The 21,172-nt window shown below is 40.8% G+C and overlaps 2 protein-coding genes across 3 annotated transcripts; one reads left to right on the top strand and one right to left on the bottom strand.

The window, feature by feature from the left end:
• Nucleotides 1-127: 127 nt before the first annotated feature.
• Nucleotides 128-5,223, bottom strand: sult1st5 (sulfotransferase family 1, cytosolic sulfotransferase 5). The gene is made up of 8 exons (XM_071513596.1): nucleotides 5,200-5,223; nucleotides 4,948-5,083; nucleotides 1,791-1,919; nucleotides 1,417-1,514; nucleotides 851-977; nucleotides 666-760; nucleotides 377-557; nucleotides 128-288 (listed from the first exon to the last, which is right to left on the bottom strand). The coding sequence occupies exons 1-8, from the start codon at nucleotides 5,221-5,223 to the stop codon at nucleotides 176-178; spliced, it is 903 nt and encodes a 300-aa protein (XP_071369697.1). The 3' UTR covers nucleotides 128-175.
• Nucleotides 5,224-14,893: 9,670 nt separating this feature from the next.
• Nucleotides 14,894-19,514, top strand: szrd1 (SUZ RNA binding domain containing 1). Of its 2 annotated transcripts, none has more exons than XM_071513691.1 (4): nucleotides 14,894-15,190; nucleotides 16,745-16,794; nucleotides 17,396-17,656; nucleotides 18,566-19,514. In XM_071513691.1, the coding sequence occupies exons 1-4, from the start codon at nucleotides 15,143-15,145 to the stop codon at nucleotides 18,675-18,677; spliced, it is 471 nt and encodes a 156-aa protein (XP_071369792.1). In that variant the 5' UTR covers nucleotides 14,894-15,142; the 3' UTR covers nucleotides 18,678-19,514. The 2 variants fall into 2 exon arrangements, with proteins under 2 accessions (XP_071369792.1, XP_071369786.1); XM_071513685.1 differs by having other exon boundaries at nucleotides 14,916-15,190; nucleotides 17,387-17,656; nucleotides 18,563-19,514.
• Nucleotides 19,515-21,172: the final 1,658 nt, after the last annotated feature.

Below are 21,172 nucleotides of genomic sequence, written 5' to 3'. Positions count from 1 at the left end.
GTGTTTTTGTTGTTCTATTCTAAAAAAGTATTGATTTTTGCAAAACGGTCTTCAAGTATTCTGTGTGGAATAAATTAAATCACAAAATCAATGCAAATCTGTCACAATCACATTCTTAGGTCGTACTCATTTCTGACATCGTTTGATGATTGATGGAAGAGTTAAAAAATATTCCTTAAATCAAGAAGCGGAATGGAATGCTGCAATCAGCCATCATTCTATTGTAATGCTCTCCAAATGTGGCGTTTTCCTCTGGGCTGAAGTGGTTCTGCCAGTCGCCGACCTCCCCTGTCAAAACAGAAGCAGACAGGACTTTAGGCTCTCTCTCTCTCACACACACACACACTCTCTCTGTCTCTCACTCCCCACCCCCCACCTTTTCTTAAGAACTCCGATGCCTGTCGATTGAAGATGGCGTCCGGTATGCAAGAGTAGTTGGCCATGGGGTTTTCCCGCATGGCAGCGAACGTTGTCATCTGAGCTATGTCGCGGCAAATTTCCTCGGAGACCCGGTGACCGAGGAAGTCGGCGATTCGGCGGATCTCCCTCTCGGGATTCTGAAAAAGACGGCAATATTAGATGTTTGATCCCTGTGTTGATATTTGCAGTCGTGTCCTGGAACCGGCTTGCTTGTGAACTTCTCTCATCTGTCGAGCGCTACTTACCTCCTTTATGTCCTCAAAGAAAAGGTAGAGAATTTGCTTCGTTTCCTTCTCCCTCCAGAAGCCTTGGACGTGGTCGTACCAAGAACCCCAGCCCACTGCACAAAAAACGATTATGAATATTTCGACAAAAAGAGAAAATTATCTGTAGTAATACAAGTATCGAAGTATCTAGGAACAATACCCACATTGCCCTCTCATGAATTTGTCCAGGTACTGAGACCAGGGTCCAGGCTCCGGCTGAACCAGATTCATCCGGTCGAAATGAAAGTATGACACCACATTGTCTTTGGGATTGCGCGCTACATAGATCACCTGCAAAGACATGCACAAATTACTTTTTTTTATTTTTTTATTTATCATAAAGCAAACACAGTGTTCCTCTCAGTGATATAGTGGTAAATAAAAAGATGGGTGATTATTTGTTTTCAAAAAAGCACCAATTTATGTTTTATTTTTCCCCTAAAAGACCCCATCCTCATATAAATTATATCAGTTTGATGCTGCTAACTAAGAATTTACTTCCTAAAAAATGATGCCAGCCTTAAAAGGTGGGTAAACTCTATTCTGTAAATAAAAAAAGAGGGTAAACTGAGTTCAGGGGGGTTTACCCTCCTCTACATCCCCAATTCCTCAGCATTACTTTTCAGTCAATAACGCATGATTCTCCTACTTATCCAATATATTTTGTGGAAAAGGCGACTGTGACCATCAAATAATTTTGTAATATCATAACCGGTGTATTTGATCTCACCTTGCATCTTGCCTCCCAGAATGTGTTAGGAATGAGCTGGATGGGAAGATGAGTCTTGATGACACGGGGAGGCTCCATCTGCTCCAAACATGTGATCCCTGCAGACAGCAAGGTGGACTACATTCAAACTTGAACCACTGAACTTGTCTTTCTTAATCCAGATCAAGACGGCATAAATGTAAGATGCTATAGTTAGCAATATACACATACACACAGGGCTTGAAAATAGCACTAGCCGCATGCTGTTATCTTCTCTGCTCTTAAAAACTACTTTTCAAAGTGGAGGATTAAATGGGATAGTGCATTTCTGAATCCAGTGGCCAGTAGATGAAATATAAAACTGGGAGTTTCATGCTGTGTGTACTCATACTGACCAGACAAAGCAGCATTCCCGGTGGTCATCTCCAGGAAAGGCATGCGGACATGAGTCGGAGCACGTCCGGCTCTCCCAGCATCTCCACGGTTCAAGATCAAATCCACTATCTCCTGGACCCATGTAGTTCCTAGAAGAAAGAGCAGAGCTGCTACTGCTGTTTGAACACTTAGAAAGCACGATCCCAAACCTATTTTGTTACTGTATGTTATGTTTTTACTTTTAGATGATTTTAAGGGCAACTTTTAGAGGTTAAAACCTCTAAAGCAGTAATCAGCCTAGACTTTTAGACTTTTAAACCTGACCTGTTGCACCCCTTATCGCCTGTTAATTCGGTGCCATGCCATTGTTCCGACGGCCCATTATTCCGAAACCCCAATAGTCCGAAAACTCCATGCCTGGCTCCATCCACAACTGTGGCTTCTGACTGCCTTGACCGTAAGCTTGCTCTAACCCTAACCTCAGTGACCCCATGCCTCAACCAAACCACCTCCGGGCTGTCCGACAAATGGGCTTTCGGTCCAATATGGGACATTTTTCGGACTATTGGGGGTTCGGAACAATGGGCTGACGGAACAATGGGCAGTCCCTGTTAATTCAGCTGGGCAGAAAACGGCTAAAAACATTAGCCTTCCTGTGAGAGGGGGTTGTAGCCAATTCAGTGGTCTGTCGACGGATAGTCACTAACACAGACCACGGATCAGTTCTTTGAAAACCTTCATTGGGAGTGGATCAAGCTGACAGGTAGTAGATTTTGCAGCCAGTACTAGTGCTGTAAAGTTACTAAGTGAGATTGGCTCAAATTGTGACAGCTATGTGAAGTGGGCTGAAGAGAGCTAGTAATTCCATTTCTAACTGAATTGATCTTAGACTCAAAGAAGTGCATCATCTGCACTAAACAGAGGGCAGTGAAAAGGGGGATGTTCCTGTGTGAGCTTAGCGACTGTATCAAACAGGAACCTGGCATTATTTTTGTTAGAATTAATCAGTTTAGAATAATATTCTGTTTAAGCTACCGTGACTGTGCGCTTATAAGCTAATAGGCTTTCATCCTATGCAAGTTGAAAGACCTCCAATTTTTTAGCCCATCACTGGCGTTCTAGTTTTCGGCACTGTCTTTTACATGCACGACAGGCATCGTTGAACCAAGGGGATGACTTATTGGGAGGGCGAGTGGATACAGGAGCGAATGTATCTAAAGCTCTAGTCAATACAGAATTGAATTCCTCTGTGAATTCACGTAGGGAGCCAGCGGAAAGGATGAGTGGTGCCAGAGTAGTGGGCAGCTCTTTGGATAGGGAGTCCAACACGGTGGTGTTGATACACCTGCTGCAATGCATAACTTCATCGTTATTACGTGGAATATTTAAATTGATCACAAACTGGATGAGACAGTGATCTGTGATGGATGGAGGACAGGAGAGGATTGATAAATTGGAAACAGCAATGCCATGTGCCAGGACCAGGTCAAGAGTGTGGCCTTTATTGTGAGTTGGTCCTGTGAGGGAATATGTGAAGCTGAAGGTATCTAGTATATTAAAAATTCCATGGACAATGAATTCCCTGGACAGCAGACATGTATATTGAAGTCCCCTAGTATTAAAATGTTCTCAGACCTGGTTACAGCTATTGAAAGGAGTTCAGAGAACTCATCAGTTAAACCTGTTATTGATTTTGGGGATCTGTAGATTAAAATACAAAGAAGCTGGGTTTTATCCTTAATTGTGAGAGTCAGTTTTTCAAAAGAATTAAAATTTCCCAGTGTGACAGGAGAACATTTGAAAAGTGTAGTGAAAATAGAGGCTAGTCCTCCTCCCCGTCCATTAGACCTGGGATTCTCAGTGTATGTGTAACCTTCTGGGGAGGCTTTGTTTAAAACATTAAATTCAGATGGTTTACACCATGCTTCAGTTAAGAACATAAAATCAATGTGATTATCAGAAATAACAGTAACAAAACTGGATTTGTTGGAAAGTGACCTCGCATTCAATGAGCCCATTGTAAGAGTTGTTACGGTTGACTGTTAAGGATACCTGGGCTGTAGTAGGATGTCTATGAGATTGTCATGAATGACAGTATGTGAAAAGGTGGAACAACCATGTGACCTGCTGTTACAAATAACTGGGATCGTGATGAAAGGAAGAGAGGTCTGGTTAGGGTCTTGCTGTCATGATAAGTTAATTTTAAGCTGTGAATTGGATAAGGTTAAAAATCCCTTTCCTGTTTAAATGTTAACCATCCATCCTGAATAGGTTCCGTTTAGTGCAAAAAGAGTCAAAGTGGCTGATAAAACTATAACCTGCTGCCAGTGATGGAGACTGAAATGTTCAGAGCTCTTTGAGAGACTTGGTCCGGATATGATACAGTTTTTTCCTAGGCACTCAATGGTCCATGCTAATGACTCGATTTCGTATTGAAGCTTGATTGATTGTCTGGACATGACATCATTCTTGCCCACGTACAGTTTCAGTCTGGATTTAGATCCAGCAGGTTCTCAGTACTCCTTGAGAGTAGTAGTAGTAGAGTAGTAGATCCTTGAGGTACACCATATTTAAGACTGGAATGATCAGAAGTTGTATTGCCGAAAACCACACAGTGAGTTAGATATATAAGAGAGCGAAACCATGAGAGAGCTGACCCTTGGATGCCAATATAATGTTTTAAGCAGAACAGAATGTTGTGGTCCACTGTGTCAAAGGCTGAGCTTAGATCAAGCAGCAGGAGCACTGAGGACCTGCCAGAGTAAGCAGTAATCAGTAAACAGATAACCACCCTTGATAATGTACTTTAAATTTAGCTTTAACTTGAACTATCATAGTCAGTGCCACACTTACTGAATCATGTAAGAAGTTTGCAATAGAGCCATAATTACAAGGTTCCAGGTTCTTTATTGTCATGAGGACAACAAAACAGCGAGAAGCAGATAATGCCAGCTATGAAATTCTTGAGCCTAGAGCTAGCCACAACAATGTCAACAAAATACTATACAACAATGCAAGTGGCAATGCAATAAAATAGCAGTGCAGTAAAATAGCAGTGTAATAAAACAGCTGTGCAAGTATGCATGTGTGGTGTGTGGCCTGTGGGTAGAAGGTGTCCCTGAACCTGCTGGTTCGGGTCCGGACGGTAACAGTTGCTGACCTCTCAGTATTCCTTACCTGCCTTGGGGTATGTAGCAATGAGCAGGTCTTCTGGAAAAGCTCTGAACGTCTCCACCCTTTTCCAGTGTGCGACTATGGGCTCCAGCAACGGGATTCCCTGCACCTCTTTCAAAGAGCCACGGGGTGTCCACGCCTTCGAGGAAAATCAAAGAGTGCCGCGATATCAGACTTGTCAAGGGTCATACAGAGTAGAAGTAGAATATATAATGAGTAGAAGTAGAATATATAATGAGTATGTCAGTATATTACATTTGACTCAATCTTGGAAGCCATCGTCTATCGGTCTGACGACGATTAGACTCTGGGGGCGACGGCCAATACAGACAAAGTTATGTTTAGTTCCAGCTGCAGGCTCGCTACAAGTAATACAAGAAACGGCCCCCCGCTACCGGCTACGTTAGTACAAGAAACGTCCCCTGAGACTATGGTAGCCGAAATGGGTCGGACAGTGGAACTTTGCAGGTCCGCGAAAGTGGCCAAAACCTGTTTTGTCGCCGATGCGCATTTCCTTTTCAAAATCTGCGGGAATCAAAATCTGCCTTTAACAACTATTTTCTGGTGCGTTTTGTACATTTATTGTACATTATTGTACATTATTGCCTGCCTCTGGGCTGGGTTGCCAGGTACCACGACACATATCCCCCACAGAAACTAAGAAACACCCATTTGATTTGTATCACTATGAAATCGGGAGATTAACGGGAGAAATTACCATTCGGGAGCACAGCGGGAGAAAGGGTTAAAAATAGGGAGACTCCCGCGAAAATCGGGAGTGTTGGCAGGTATGAGGAGTTCTTCATTATCACCATTTCAAGACTAGCCTACTGTACTTATTACTTGCCTGTAAGTCCAAGTTTTCTTAAAGGCTGTGTTGCAGAAATAATGAGCTTTCTCAACCACATGACATGCACACAGTCTACTTAAAGTTAGCACATTTGCAATTATTTCATGTAATAAAAACTTGCTTACCCGAATTTGGTCTTTGCTTGCCATCCTTTGATTCTTATCTGTATCTTTTATTCCTCTTGCAGCACTTCCTTGCACAGCTGAATGGACAGTCAATGATTCAATAACCACTGGCTGCAGCACGCGGGATGGGGCAGGGTGTATACAGTGTATATATATATATACATATATATGCATATGTATAGGCGGGGCTGGACATCCGAAGGGCGGGGGGTATGGATATCCTAATGAGACAAACAGCACCATCGAGGGCTGCAAGAAGTAGGCTACAAATACACATCTGTACTTAACTAAATATAATGGAAACTTATATTTAAAACAACTTTCCACTAATTAAATGCATAAATATATTTTAAATATACCTTTTATACCACATGTGCAATGTGGTACTACTATGCACATACAGTATATACTGTCCATATAATGTAGATATAAAGTAGATATGTTTGTCCCAAAGTCACGTGCATGTTTTTTATATTCAGTATATTCTAGTGTATTTAAGTTAATTATTTAATATTATTTATTTTATTTTATTATTTATTTTAATAATTTATTATTATTTAGTCAGTATTGTGCATACTCATATCTAGTCCATATATTTTAAATGCTACATTGCACTGCATTTCATTGTTCTGTACTTGTGCAAGGGCAATAAAGTTGAATCTAATCTAATAATGCATTAAATAAATAACATTCTTCACATTACGTTTGTGTTCAAATTCAGTGTCAGAATAGTTTATTAAACATGCTCTACAGAGCCAGAGTGCAGAAATAAGAGGGCAAAATAGAATGATAGAAAAAGCAAATACAGCAAATAGCAAGTGTACAATAAAAAAAAATCTATACAACAGTGAAAGGCTTCGCTGATGCAATATTTTCCTTCATCTCCATCTTTTTGACTAAATTCAACCTCTCAATTCAACTGCGCTCCTCAAAAGAGGCACTAATTTTCAGGTTTTCCTTTTCTACACATTCCTCCAAAAACATTATATAGTCAGTACATCTTTATATATATATAAACACACACACACACACACAGTGTAGGAATCCAGGAATCAAACTCAATAATGTGTATCATAATTACTAACTTGGATGTCGTTTACACAGAATTGTCTCCAGGGTCCAGGTGACACAAATGGGGGATAACACACAGCTGTTTAGACAAGGACATTCAAGAAAATTGAAATGTGGAACATTGTATAACTGGTTGAACATTGTCGAACTGGTGGAACCACCAACTTTTAAACACTCCAGAACTAGGTGAACCACCAACAGTTGAATAATGGCAGGTTGGCCAAGAGCTTGATTTTAAGGAAACAAACAGAAAAGAAAGTTTATAAATGGGTGGTAACAGAACATTGTGTCAATGAGAGAAGGAGTAACACCTGCACACTTGCTCCATGCCACAAAAGTTTAATAGTGAAAACGTTTCGATCCCACTTGGATCTTCGTCAGGTCAAAATGTTTGAAAAAACCACACCCATATTTATACATCATTCACACCCATAGGCTGACAAGCTCTATGATGGCAGGTGTGGTTAACCATCCAAACTGCCCAGGGTGATAAACCTCCAAAAATAATTACCAATTCAATAAACTACATAGAAAACAGATACATAGAGAAAAGAACAGTAGTACAAAAGCCATACTTCAAAAATATCAAACATACATGTATATCTTATATATAAGCATAAACATAATATCAGATACAACATCCCATATATCAAAATCTATATCACCTACGTTCAAAAATAAGAAATTGGGTCTTAACACCCTTCTTTAAAAAGTCAGCTAGATCAAATCTCAATAAGGAAAAAATCACAGTAAGGAAAAAAAGGAGAAAAAAATTAACAATTTTAAACGTCTTTGGCTCAGTGTCAGTCCAATCTTTTGTTCAATAACATGTCGATTTATGCTTGAGGTCATCTCTTAAATGTAAAACAGAACGCAGAGCCATAGACAAAAAGAACAGAAATTTAAGAACAGAACCTTAAAACTGAACACAATTTCTGTCCGTAAAAACCTTAATGTTCATCTGGCTTTTATCTGGAAAGCCAGTGCCATTTAGGGAATCTATAAAAAAAATATCTCCTTTTCTTGTGGCTTCATTACCTGCAAAATAGCAAATAGAACACACAATTACAAAATCTGAGCTGAAATACTTCAAATATTGAAATTACAGCAACAGTATCAGTAGATGTAAAATTCATATCACTGACACATATTGTCCAATGCCCTGGGCGCCACACAGGAACCAGAATCCACCGGAAATCGTCTGCTTTATCCTTGTGAGAGATGGTAAAATTGATCGTTTACATTCAGTGATTCCCATATGATTCCAGAAAATATGATAATGATAATATGCATAACTACCGGGAGATGGTTACAGGATTCTGCGACGTAGGTGGAAACCAAGTGTGAATGACATAGCTGTTTGCCGGGAATACTTTGATGCCCTGTAAGACAGTTGTTATTTCAGTCCAGAAAAGATTATAATATACATTTATATTGGAAAAGGTATGCAACTTCACTACCTGGTCATTGGCCAGCTTTTCTATGACTTTAAGGCAGCTGTTTAGGATCTGTAAAGGAGGAGGAAAATGGCAACATTGGCTAAATTTGTACTGATAAAATAATGACACTTTGTCTACGCATTATTTCCATACTTACCATCCCGTCAACATCCTCAGGCCATCCCAAAATCCAAAAGTCAGTGCGTGTAAGGACCTGGTTGTTTACATAGGCAAGACGTTCATCTGGGCTACCTCTGCTGTCCAATACCTGTGAAAGCTTACAGATAGACAAATTTAGAATATTGCTTTTAAAATCTCCATTTGTGTGTTCTAGATTCCAACAGTCCATTCACCATCTTTTCCTGTGTTTGAGTCCCCAACAGGACTGGTGGGCCTTTACTGTCTGAAGAGTCAGTAGTGGGGTCTTCATCTCTTTACTTTGATGGCCTTCATTTAAGAAAAGAATACCACAGCAATAAGAATACCAATAGCATAATGATCGACTGATTATTATGCTTTGCTTGATGTTTTCCATCAATGCAACAGCAAAGATGAAAGGGATCTCCTATGGAGAATTGAACTTGTTCCAGAGCTTCTGGGCACATTAACAGCCAATGTGCGGAGCAGTTATTCTCCGGGATACGGAAAAACAATTACTTCCTTAATATGCTCACACCCTCTGCACACATCTTCCTACAGAGGAATATCTTGCACCACTATTCTTTAAAAAAAAAAAACATAAGTAAATAAAATATATAAAATAAGCACAGCAAAAACAGTTATCACATTTATACATTCAAACATACATAATATGATAAAGTCCTAAAGTTCTTTGTGCTGCTACATTGGTTTTAAAGTGCTTGTTGCCTTGTGCTGTTACCTACCTACTTTTAAAGTGCAGGTTGGCTAATGCTTGCTTGTCCGTCAGAGTTCAAGTGACAAACAGCCTCAGGATATGTACTGAGGTGGTTTGTTAAAAACACCCTTCTTATGAAGATCCATGATTAACTGCTGCAGGGTGATACCAACAGGATACACAGGCATACATGTGTGTTCAATGAGGGCCTCAAAGGAGAGATATGCCTGTAGCACCTTCTCCTTGTTAGCTTCAGTTGCCTCAATAATCCCAATTACACGGCTAACTGCAGTGTGGGTCTGAGAAAAGAGGAAAAAGGTAATTACAAGACATTTTCCAGCATAAATCTTACTGTAAAATCACTAAATCTTAAATAACCTTTTGTTCTGACGATACAAATTTGTCTTATTTGATTATGTAGATATATGCTGCTAAAAATCTAAAAGCCTAACCTGTAATGCATTTCTTAAAGTGAGGCACAAATGTAGAGAGAGCATCATATGGTTATCAAAATTGTGGATTCCATCCTGCCATTCCTGATAGCAGTAGACCATACCGCAACTGGGACATGTCTTTTTGTATGTCGATATGCCTAAAAGTGCAAACAGCATACATGCCATATACAGATACATTATGTGAATTGTGTTGCAGCAATACACTTTAAAGCAAAAATTTTTGGTATCGCTAGTCATCAAGTAGGCTACAGCATCCATGCAATGTCACTGACCTTCAACTAACTGACTCCCAAGCCTGCTGTAATATGACACTTGGGGTTCATAAACAGAGACATGCAACTTTGTCTGGGGTCCACCAACAGTTAGAAGAACTGATAGGGGTGCATCCTCCACTTAAGCATCTTCTAGTTTCTTCAAAAGTTCCTTTTTACGATTTTCCCCAAACCAATGGTTTTGAACCATTACACACAGTTCCTTTTCAGTCAGGGCAACATTTGGTACATTGGCACGAGGACAAAAGGACAAAGACCGAATGTGGTGACATTCAAATGGGAGAAGACCACTTCTGAATGCAAAGTCTGCATTTAAATTACACTGATCAACCTTATACTCTGATCTATGTGTTTGTGACCAAGTATTTTTGACAACATGAACTGGGGTTGCTGGGCCATTGAAAGACTTCTCCACAGCAAAGATCCCTCTTTTAGCGTCTACACACTGTGACTTGAGATAACGGTCTTCAGAAATTGCGTCCAAATTATCTGTATGTTTCCTTCAAATATGACTTCTCAATTTTTTTCTCTTCAATTCCAAATTATATTGCTCACATTGTACTGTGTCCCTTTTTTTGTGTCGTCCAGGAAGAGGAAGTTCTGTGGGCTTCTTTGCATGTGCAAAGGGAGGTGGCTGGGCAGTTACCCCCCCTGGCTTGCCTGTTGGTGGTGCCTGGTCTCTTCTAATTAGTGTAGCTGGACAATAGCAACAGTGGAAGTGCGTATTTGAGCAGCACTTCAGGCCACATCTAGCAATGGTCAACTCTGAAAGAAAAAATGAAAGTTAAAAAACTATAGTGGGTAATAGAAACACATGCTTTAACTATAACATTAATATCTATACATATATATACAGCTCTGGAAAAAATTAAGAGACCACTGCAAAATTATCAGTTTCTCTGGTTTTACTATTTATAGCTATGTGTTTGAGTAAAAAGAGTCAAATGAACATTTTTGTTTTATTCTATAAACTACTGACAACATTTCTCCCAAATTCCAAATAAAAATTTAGAGCATTTATTTGCAGAACAGACAAATGCAGACAACTGGTCAAAATAACAAAAAAGATGCAGTGTTTTCAGACCTTGAATAATGCAAAGAAAACAAGTTCATATTCATTTTTAAACAACACAATACTAATGTTCTAACTTAGGAAGAGTTCAGAAGCAAAGAAGACCATAAGGATTGGACCGTAGAGGACTGGAGTCAGGTCATCTTCTCTGATGAGTCCAGTTTTCAGCTTTGCCCAACACCTGGTCGTCTAATGGTTAGACGGAGACCTGGAGAGGCCTACGAGCCACAGTGTGTCGCACCCACTGTGAAATCAGGCGGAGGATCGGTGATGATCTGGAGCTGCTTCAGCAAGGCTGGAATCGGGCAGATTTGTCTTGGTGAAGGACGCAGGACTCAAGACACGTACAAGGCCGTCCTGGAAGAAAACTTCCTTCTGCTCTGACAATGTTCCCCAACTCTGAGGATTGGTTGTTCCAGCAGGACAATGTTCCATGCCACACAGCCAGGTCAATCAAGGTGTGGATGGAGGACCACCAGATCAAGACCCTGTCATGGCCAGCCCAATCTCCAGAACTGAATCCCATTGAAAACCTCTGAAATGTGATCAAGAGGAAGATGCATGGTCACAAGCCATCAAACAAAGCCGAGCTGCTTGAATTTTTAACGCCAGGAGTGGCATAAAGTCACCCAACAACAATGTGACAGACTGGTGGAGAGCTTGCCAAGACACATGAAAGATCGAGACTTTATTCAGCCCGAAGGAAATTCAGGTGTACAGTAGCTCACTTGTTCTGTAAATACACTGTCTAAGTCACGTATGTAAACTCAGGGACTGGAACCAAATGCAAGCCGGGAGACAGAGAGCTTTGCTGAAGCAAGAAGCTTTAATAACAGAACTGAGGCAGTCGTACAGCAAACAACCGGTAAACCAAAAGGCAAACAGAACAAACTGGCTGGCAGGCAAAGGGAAACAGAAATCCAACAACTGGCAGGCTCGGATAACACACGTAACACAGGTCTTGGCAGCCTACAGCAAAAACACAGGAAAACAGAGCTAATAACAAAGCAGGTAGCAAAACAGGTAACTAAACAGACAAACTGACAACCACTCCAGGGGAACACAAACAATATATACACACACTGGGACTAACGAGAATAAAGAACAGCTGGCTGGATGGGAATGAATCCGGGAGCTGATTGGCTGAAAGCAGGCAGGCGAAGGGGGAACAAAGTAACAGGGCTAATGGGCTGATGGAAGACAGGTGTGTGTGTGCAGGAGGAGGGAAAGTCTGAGGACATCTGGTGGAAGTCTGGAGGATGACAGGACTGGGGAGTAGAAGGAGTGGACAACCAGGAAACCGAGGAGCAAAACCGAGGAGCAGATCATGACACTGTATCTATATAAATATATGTACTATGTATCAGTAGCCGTAAATAAAAGCAGATATACACAGATGTAAACAGATGATAAACTGATGATCAACTGATAAAATAGGATGACATTACTTAGTATATCAATAACTACAAACAACTATAAAGAATTAAGAAAATTGTTGTGATAAACTATCCAACAGATTAACATTACTAAAAGATGTGCAACAATTGTCAATCTACTAGCAAAATAGCTGACAGTTTACAATATTTTGTAGCTCTTTTTGGTAGCAATACATATATATGTATGTAGTGCATATATGATATAGATACAGTATATTTACAGTGCATATTTAACGGCTATACCTGTTGTATATACACCAGTATAATGGTAATACCTCGGTTTACTTGTTTACTTTTACCTTTGTTTTACCATTTACTACTATTTTAGATATTTATCTTTCTACCTTGCTTGTGCATCAGATTTTGGGATAAATAAAGTACCTATATACATATGTATGCATTTTGTTTGTAGTTCAAGTTATGGCCTTACATTGGCTTTTACCTTTATGTTTCACCGTTGCATGATTTTTCTGCAGCAAGGACCCTCTCCAATGATTTAGCAATCCTGCCCATAGATCCTGCCTGAGTGAGGTATAGGGGCAGGCAAGCACTCCCAAATATTATTTTGCTTTCCGCTTTTACCCCTTATTTTTTTCTTTCCCCTTTTTTGGGGAATATTATTAGAACTGCCACCTGTGATTGTAAAATGAAAAAGAAAAAAAAACAAATATCCTGTTCTATGTGCCTATATAGCTTACATGTGAACAGTGGTGCAGCTGAGTTAAATTCTTCATTAGATAAATTCATAGTAGCCTACACCTCAAAGTAAGCAGTATCAATCTGAAGTAAGTTATAGAAAATAATGGATTTCAGTAGGAATATACATACTTTACTGCTTCAAAAGACCTGAAGGGATTCTTTTCAACATGTTTTATTGTTGCCAAGCTTCAACATTTTTCAGAAAATTTTTGAAGAAGACCAATCTAATGATTCGAAAAGACCAATCATCTTTGAACTAGAACACTAGTTTATAACAGGGGGATGGTTTGAGAGCCCCAGTCCACAGAGAGCAGCTGTAATATGTCAGTACAAGGTAAGATTCAGCAAAAACAAGGTGGGAAAACCTTGTAGGTGTTACTTCCAATATATGTGCCAAGGTCATGTTTAGATAAATGGCTTTATCATCAGAAAGGATCACAAACAACAAAAAATGATCTAAAAATCACTCAAAAAATATGCCACGAGAGCATATAAACCCGCTTCACATGCCGAAAGTAAGTTTAAAAAAGATGGGGATGCTTGTCTCATACCTTACAACCTTCTGTGACTTCATTCGAGCATGCATTTCCCAAATAGCCCCAAAAAATAAATAAGTAAACATTACATCTGAATACATATGGATTTACTAACTAGTGAGAAGTATCAGGTGGTTCTTGAAGAGCAGGAGTTTCTGTAACAGAAGAAAGTGCGGTAAGTAACTGAGGCTCAGTGTCTTACAGAGAACAGTTGAGTAGAGTGAATGACAGGATGTGTGCCATGAACTTGACTCCCACAACATAATGCTCAACACACAATAAACACGAGTGGGGCACAAATCACAAATGCAGAGTTTAGTCTATGATCTAGCAAACCTTGCTATCTTTAACTCATGACTCCTGTCTCACTTTAAATGTGGAAAAAAAACAGTGACCATGTACTTTACTATTAAACGAAAACATATCCTGACATTTTTTAAATGGTCAAAAAATAAGAAATGGCACTGAATTGAAATATCTAGCCATTCTTCTAGATCCTACACTGTGATTTTTTTTTTTTTTCACTTTTCATATTGCATCACATGCTAGTCTCAAGCATGCAAAAAAAAAAAAAAAAACATGAAACCATTAGAATCACTTTATAAACAAGCACTCAGAATCTCTGACTGAAAACTTATCATCGCTCATATTCTCTGTCAGCATATGTTAAACTTTCATAATTTCAGATGTCCGTTTAGTATTCAAGATAATGCTGCTCCTCCACCTTTGAAGTATTTTGTTCAACTCCCCTCCTCGTCAGAACAGGGCTACAAGTTCAGCCACTAGAGGGCACTGTAGCAGTCCCAAACGAGCTCTGGGTAGGAGATTGAACGAGGTACCACCTTTGCCCAATCGGTCTTCTCATTTAAAGCAATAAAAAACAAGGAAATAATCTTCCCTCTGCCCTCTGCACAAACTTATAGTCTATATTATTTTGTTGTTCATTGTCCCTGAATAAACTTAATAAACACAATAAATAATGAATGGCGTGTGAACAACTGTAAAACTATAAAATAAGTTTGGAGTGATTCAGGCTCCCGCCCATCAGCTGTTACACTGTAACCCAACCTGGTTACCGTGTATGCTTTGCTTTGTCACACTGGAGCCTCTGCTTTATATCCACAGGAGACGGATAATAAACAGATACTAGATCGGTCGTTAGAACATACCGTTGCGCACGCAGTACATATTTAATCTATCTAAAGGCCGTTGGGCTTCTAGCCCATGTCTACCCAGCTGTGTGGACGGGGTTGCACACTTGACACACTGTGGAAATGGGGGCTGGAGTCCTGTCAGTCTGATGTCAGAGGCTCCGGACAACCGAGAGGCGGATCTGACGAAGCCCCAGGACAGCCAACTCCGCAGCGTGTCTGAAACAAAATGAAACATGGATGAGGAGGTCGCCGAAAGTTGGGAGGAAGCTGCTGACAGCGGGGTAAGAAATCACAGGCTATGTATATATGAAAAGTTAGAGATGAGTATTTAGTTCGGCTTGTCGATACTTTTGCAACCTATTTGTTTTAACACTGTTGGTATGAGAAGTTCCTATATCTCATGTCACGTCTCCCACAGGCCAACAGCTAACGGTAGCTAGCTAACGAAACTTGGCGAGCTAACGTCAAGTAACGCTAGTTAGCTAACGTTAGCTAGCGAGAAACGCTTAGGCTACGCTTAGCCAGCTAGGTGATGTTTTTTTTTTGCCTGAAACATTGTCTTTGGCTAACGACGGTAGTTGGCTAGCCAACAAGCATACGGTACCTAAACTAATGCCGTTGAATTCTGGGTTGGCTAAACTGCTCTGACATTTCGTCTGGAGAAGCTAACGTTAGCTACTTGTTAGCCCCGATACTTGCCGTTCTCTTGTACAGACAACTTAACGCCAAACTCCATTCAAAAATCTGCCAACTGAATGCTGCCTTAGGTACGTATCGGAAAACGTACACACACCTCTTACAATATGACTAAATAGCTTTAACGAATCATCGGGGGCTACTTTTATATTCGGTATACATGTAATACATCAGTCAGTTCTTATTTGAAGAAAAACTTAATTGGTTTGCATTTATTTCCCACACTCTTCAACCAAAATACGCTAATTTACACGGTGATGGCAGCTAGCAGAGTGTACCAGTTTAAAAAGTAGAAATTTTACTGTAATAAAGTGATACTTAGTGGGTCGCGTGTTTACCAGAAGTGGCTTGCGTTTCGTAAAATATCAAGTGTGTACGATTTCCGAAAAGCAAAGTAGCATAAAATTGTATTTAGTTTTGTGTTTAGTTTGGCGTAACGCTCTATCCACACCAGAGAACGAAACGTACCGGGGCTAGCTAATGGTTAGCTTGCCAGCTAAGCTAACTTGATGCTTGCCTGCGTGTTACCAGGCCAAGCTGTTATAGCATAACCTTCTCGGCCATGTTGTCAACAGGTGGCTGGGTAGCAAGCTAGGTCATCAAGCTGGTTAATCAGTGAGTTGTCAGTGGTTAACGTTACCTAGTTTGCTAGGCTATCGCTAGCTAATCACGTCAACAACGTGGCTTTGGGAATAAGTTGGCCAGAATGCAGCAGCTAGCAAGCTAGCTAGCTAGCGAACTGTAAAGCAAGGTAACGTCACAGCGTTTGATAATGTTACCTCAGTTACATTACACACTCACACACTTAACATGTATACCGTTTCTTATTCAGCATTCAATCGTATTTTTCAAAACCGAAACTTAACTAGGCAAACTTTATATGACCAATGTTCGCTTGCATATAATACCTAAATTAGCCAGCTAATGTTAGCTTGTTGACCACTGTTAAGACAGTCTTTGCCATGACTTGGCAAGTGCCCTACAGATGTATAAATAGCTTGAAACTGAGTCTAGCTTTCCATCCACTGCTCCCACTTGCTTACTACTTGCTGCACCCCCCCGCCCCAGTCAATCTGACAGTGTTGTTTACACAGCGCTATGGCAATATTTCATGCATGGACCTTTATTTTCCCCCACAGGAAATGGAAAGACGGTTGGAAGAGAAGCTAAGGATCAGCCAGAAAGAAAAGTAAGGACTGCATAACTAGAAGAGACATGGCCCAGATATGTGCCTCTCTATTTAAAACCGTAACGTTACCAATTTAATGTTGTCTTGCTTATCAGCACACAGCTACACTCGCACACCTGGTAGAACATGACAGAAGATGTTTTTATAAATCATTAGGAGCCACTCTTTAAGTGCAGCGAACAGATGATTCACTAAGAGGCACTTTATTTCAGTCAAATGTCAACTTTTTCCATTGGTTCACACTGCTCGCTACGCCCACTGGTGTATTTTGGTGGGAGAAGATTGCGGGAATACCAGTCAAACCATTTTTAAAGGTGAATTTTGATTTAAATAAGAGCTGCTTGGTTGATTTAATGATCGTCTCATTGAATAGTGGATCCTAATAATTCAGAAACAGTGTTAAGTCATGTTCTACCAGGAATGTGCGTTTGCCGATAAGCAAGGCAACATTGAATTGACTTTTGAATGGAGATTGGTGTGATGATCTCTCCATAAAAGAGAGCGATTTGTATTGTAACTTGTCATAAATCATTTGGTTGTGGTGTTCCTTTCTAATATATGTGTGGACTGTCTGTTCCCCCTTTGCTGCCAGAGTGTCCAGTAACAATTCTTCACGATCGCCATTGAAGACGGCCATAGTGATCCAGGACGACTCTCTACCAGCGGCGCCGCCACCCCAGATCCGCATCCTGAAGCGCCCTTCCAGCAACGGGTCACTGGGGTCCCCCTTGAATCAGAATAGGCCGACGCCGCAGGTGAAGTCTCTGGCCCAGCGTGAGGCCGAGTACGCAGAGGCCAGGAAGAGAATACTGGGCAGTGCCAGCCCAGAAGAGTCGCCTCAGGACAAGCCCAACACAGACAGGTAATAATCCACATATACTGCATGACTCTGTGTCTGACAAAACATCGCTGAAGGGGAGCTGTGAATAGCATGCTCCACACTGTGCTGAGTGTATTTCAGTACAACACTCAGCACAGTGTATTTCAGTAAAACACTGTGCTGAGTGTTTTACTGAAATACACTAAGTAGCCAACAAGTGGGTCAGTGTTTCATGATCAAGCTCTATTTTGGTGTATCTTCTGGCATTCTGACACCTTGATTCCATTCAAAATGCACATAATGATTGTGTATTTGAATGTGTTATGAATCAAGTATGATTTCTATTGAGCATTGGTCTATAAGAAGTGACTACAATAAGTAGGCAGTGTACTACAGTGTGTAGATGAAACCCCTATCGCAGAGGACTGGAGTTACATATGTAAACAAGGCTAATTGTGTAACTGATGCAGCATGTAACAGCTAAAGTATATCTGACTATCTGGCTTATTCTGTCATTGTCCTTGCCAATTCTCAGTGCAGTAGTGGAGTATTGAGTTGAATCTGTAGAGTAGAGTCCATGGGTGGAATTACACTCATGTTCACCTGACCTAAATCTGACTGTTGGGCATTTTCACACATCTGACAACTTAAGAAAGTGTCAAGATACTGTCTAGCACACACCATTACATATGCAAGCACTGTGGAGAACAGAATCATAAGTTTCACTTTTGTTTTCATAACACAAGGCTGTGTTGGATTGGATGGGATGCAACAGAAGCAATGCTCCTTTCTCCTGTTCTGGCGCAGCACTAAAACCAAGTAAAATAACCCGGCTCCACAAACAGTGGAAAGGAGTCACTGATCGGCTCTCTGCCCAGCAGCCGGCTCATGCAAATCACTGCTGTCTCTAATATGTCTCTAACATATTCTTGTTTTCTCTTTTTGTAGCAGGCCGGGGCGCAACAACTCTACATTGCCTTCAGAGGAGACCCGATCAAACAATCACGCTGTCCGGCAGCCAGCCGGCCCGGACGGCACCCAAGGGTTCCGACAGCACAGATAAGTGGGCCAGAGGCCACCCAGCCATGGGGGGGAGAGAGACCAAGAGGATAAGCGTGGAATATCAAATGGCCCGCCTGCTAGCAAAGGCAGCGATGCATTTTCAAAACTTCCTTCCTTCAGTTCCACGGTATTGGATGGGTCGCGCACACGGCCACACCGCTCCCCAGCTCTTCCCACCAGCAGTGTGTGTGGGATTGGCGGGGGAGTAAGTAACTCCTGGAGGAAGTGAAAAGGAAAACGTGCTCTCTTCTCACCCCACTCCAATCGTTTTGACACTGTGATTAAGGACATCTTCTGGACTCACTGTGATGATCCCTTTAAGAGACGCCCCTCACCTACATCCCTCTCCTCCTCAGTCCCCGGCGGGTCCGTCGCAGGACGCCCGCGGGGCCGAAGGCTCCTCTGGATATCAGCCGTGGATGCCTCCGACGGCAAAGACTTGAGAACGAAGGGTGGCTGAAGAGAAGAGAGGAGTTGTGACGGGCCATAGCAAAATGAGACGGGCTGGTACATGCGCAGCAGCACCTCCCCAGCAATAATACCACAGATCACTATCCACCCCTTACTCAGCCTATCCCCGTGCTGTGTTTTTAATTTGTCAGATGTTGTCTCGCTTTGTTTTTATCTTTTTTTTTTTCTCTCGCGCTTTTCTTTAATAATCTGTACATTGCCATTTGTTTTAAAATTGAGGGTAAGGGTCATGCGTGTTGAAGTTGAATATCTGACGAGTTCTGTTTACGGTTTGTCTGTTTGTTTTTTTTTAGCTTTTCTGGCGTCTTCCTCAGACTGTCATCATTTCTATTTAAAAGTAAAAGAATAATAAAAAAAATGAAATGAGGAGATTGTGGATTTCAGTCCATTTTTAAGCAGCTTTTCTGCCTTTTTGTATGAGACGGTAGCGATGTCAGAGCAGTATTTTAATCTAAATGAACTAAAAGCCCATTTTAAATCAACCTGTATATATCGGTTAATTCATTATTTTGAGGTGGTGTTGGCAGCAACTCGAGGGAGGGTCAGATGGGGAATGAATTTACTGCTGTACCTCATAAACCTCTCCCATCATATCTCCACCATGTCAACCGTGTGCTCGTTTCTTCATATTATGTCCTTCACTGATGTGCGTAGGAACTCAGGTGCAAGTGAAAGAGACTGAGTGAATGAAATGGACTAAGATTGTATTTTTCCCGGTGGGTTTGATTGCGCAAACAGCAAATGTCCGTATTAAAACTCACGTCGGCACGTACTTTAGAAACGATGCTATATAAAGTGTGCAGTGAAATGTCACTGAAACTTTGCCCCGTGTCCCAGGATGAATGCATGTTTGGAATGAAAGGAATCCGAATGCCAGTCGAAGCCTGTCTGTCCGATGGTTTTGGTTTTGTGTCCGCTCACTAATATGACCGTGGCATCTTTGTCATATGGAGAAATGGTTAACATCGCTCCCTGTGTGATGGTTCGGTATCCGGCTGGCGTGTGACTTGACGCTCCACTGCTGAAATGGAATGTGTCGACACGGCTGTGTATGAGATGGAAATATAAAAAGACTACCTGGAGTGTCTGGTAGCATTGTGCCCAATAGGTGTTCATAGTTTTTCACCCACATGTATGTCAAAACAAGGAAAAGATCTCAACGTAGCCATATTCAATGGTGCACATCTTGAAGAGAGATTTTTTTTTTTTTTTTCAAAAGAAATGATCTCGTAACGGTTGAATTCAGCGTGTGCCTCCTGTATCACAACTTTTTCTTCCTGGTTGCTTACTTAACATAGTCCGTGTGTAAGTGAGTTTTGAGTGACAAACTATGAATACATCGTAAGGGAAATTCTGAATACTGGTAAGAGATTGTTTTTGTGGAGATCTAGCCGGAAGTGCAGGAGATGGACAGGGTTAGTCGAGCTCTGAGTGAGAACACAAACTGCCTGTAAATACTGATTTAATAAAAATGATTTGCAAAAAAAAAAAATTCCATGTTGTGATGTATATTGATATTACGTTCAAGCATGTAGTTCATAACAGTCCTGAGTACTTGGCACATGTCAGGGCTGTTAAAAGGGGAATTCCACCAGAATTTTTCAAGCTGTCACATCTGTTTTTGAATTGAGTTTTGAAAGTTAAGGAACATGTGTATCTATGAAATAATCTAATTACACTGGCTGAAGTGGTTCAAAGAAGATTTTAGTAATTTCCCTTACCTATATCAAATATCTAAAATACTTTTTTTGTTTAATAGAGGTATCAAAATCAACTCCATAAAATTTGAAAAGGTCAAGAAATGAATTTCAATGCCGTAAGATTGCATTCCTAGATAAGTATTGCTGATTTAATGAAAACTATAACAAAATCATTTGATTTCACTACAGTGATTTATCTGACCAAACAGACAATGTGATATTTTCAGCACAGCTACATTGGAGTGTGATATGAGAAAATGATTCAGGATCTAAGACATGAGCGGTAAACGTTAGGTTTTGGTGTCAGTCCCTCAGAATCAAAGAG

The sequence above is a fragment of the Centroberyx affinis genome, unplaced genomic scaffold, assembly GCF_046629955.1.
Source record: "Centroberyx affinis isolate AG114_WGS23_722 - 3 ecotype Tasmania unplaced genomic scaffold, CSIRO-AGI_Caff_v1 ptg000282l_1, whole genome shotgun sequence".
In the NCBI taxonomy this organism is placed as follows: Eukaryota; Metazoa; Chordata; class Actinopteri; order Beryciformes; family Berycidae; genus Centroberyx; species Centroberyx affinis.
Note: the sequence above shows the minus strand (reverse complement) of the source record. Positions and strands in the feature narration are given on the sequence as shown.

Bases quoted from the DNA above. Each gene is read 5' to 3' on its own strand.
- sult1st5 (XM_071513596.1), bottom strand. From the start codon at position 5,223: ATGGCTTCCAAGATTGAGTCAAAT. The intron at 5,084-5,199 runs GTAATATACTGA...TTTTCCTCGAAG, and splicing joins CTTCCAAGATTGAGTCAAAT to GCGTGGACACCCCGTGGCTC. The intron at 558-665 runs GTAAGTAGCGCT...CGTCTTTTTCAG, and splicing joins TCTTTGAGGACATAAAGGAG to AATCCCGAGAGGGAGATCCG.
- szrd1 (XM_071513685.1), top strand. From the start codon at position 15,143: ATGGATGAGGAGGTCGCCGAAAGTTGGGAGGAAGCTGCTGACAGCGGG. The intron at 15,191-16,744 runs GTAAGAAATCAC...TTTCCCCCACAG, and splicing joins AGGAAGCTGCTGACAGCGGG to GAAATGGAAAGACGGTTGGA. The intron at 16,795-17,386 runs GTAAGGACTGCA...CTTTGCTGCCAG, and splicing joins AGGATCAGCCAGAAAGAAAA to AGTGTCCAGTAACAATTCTT.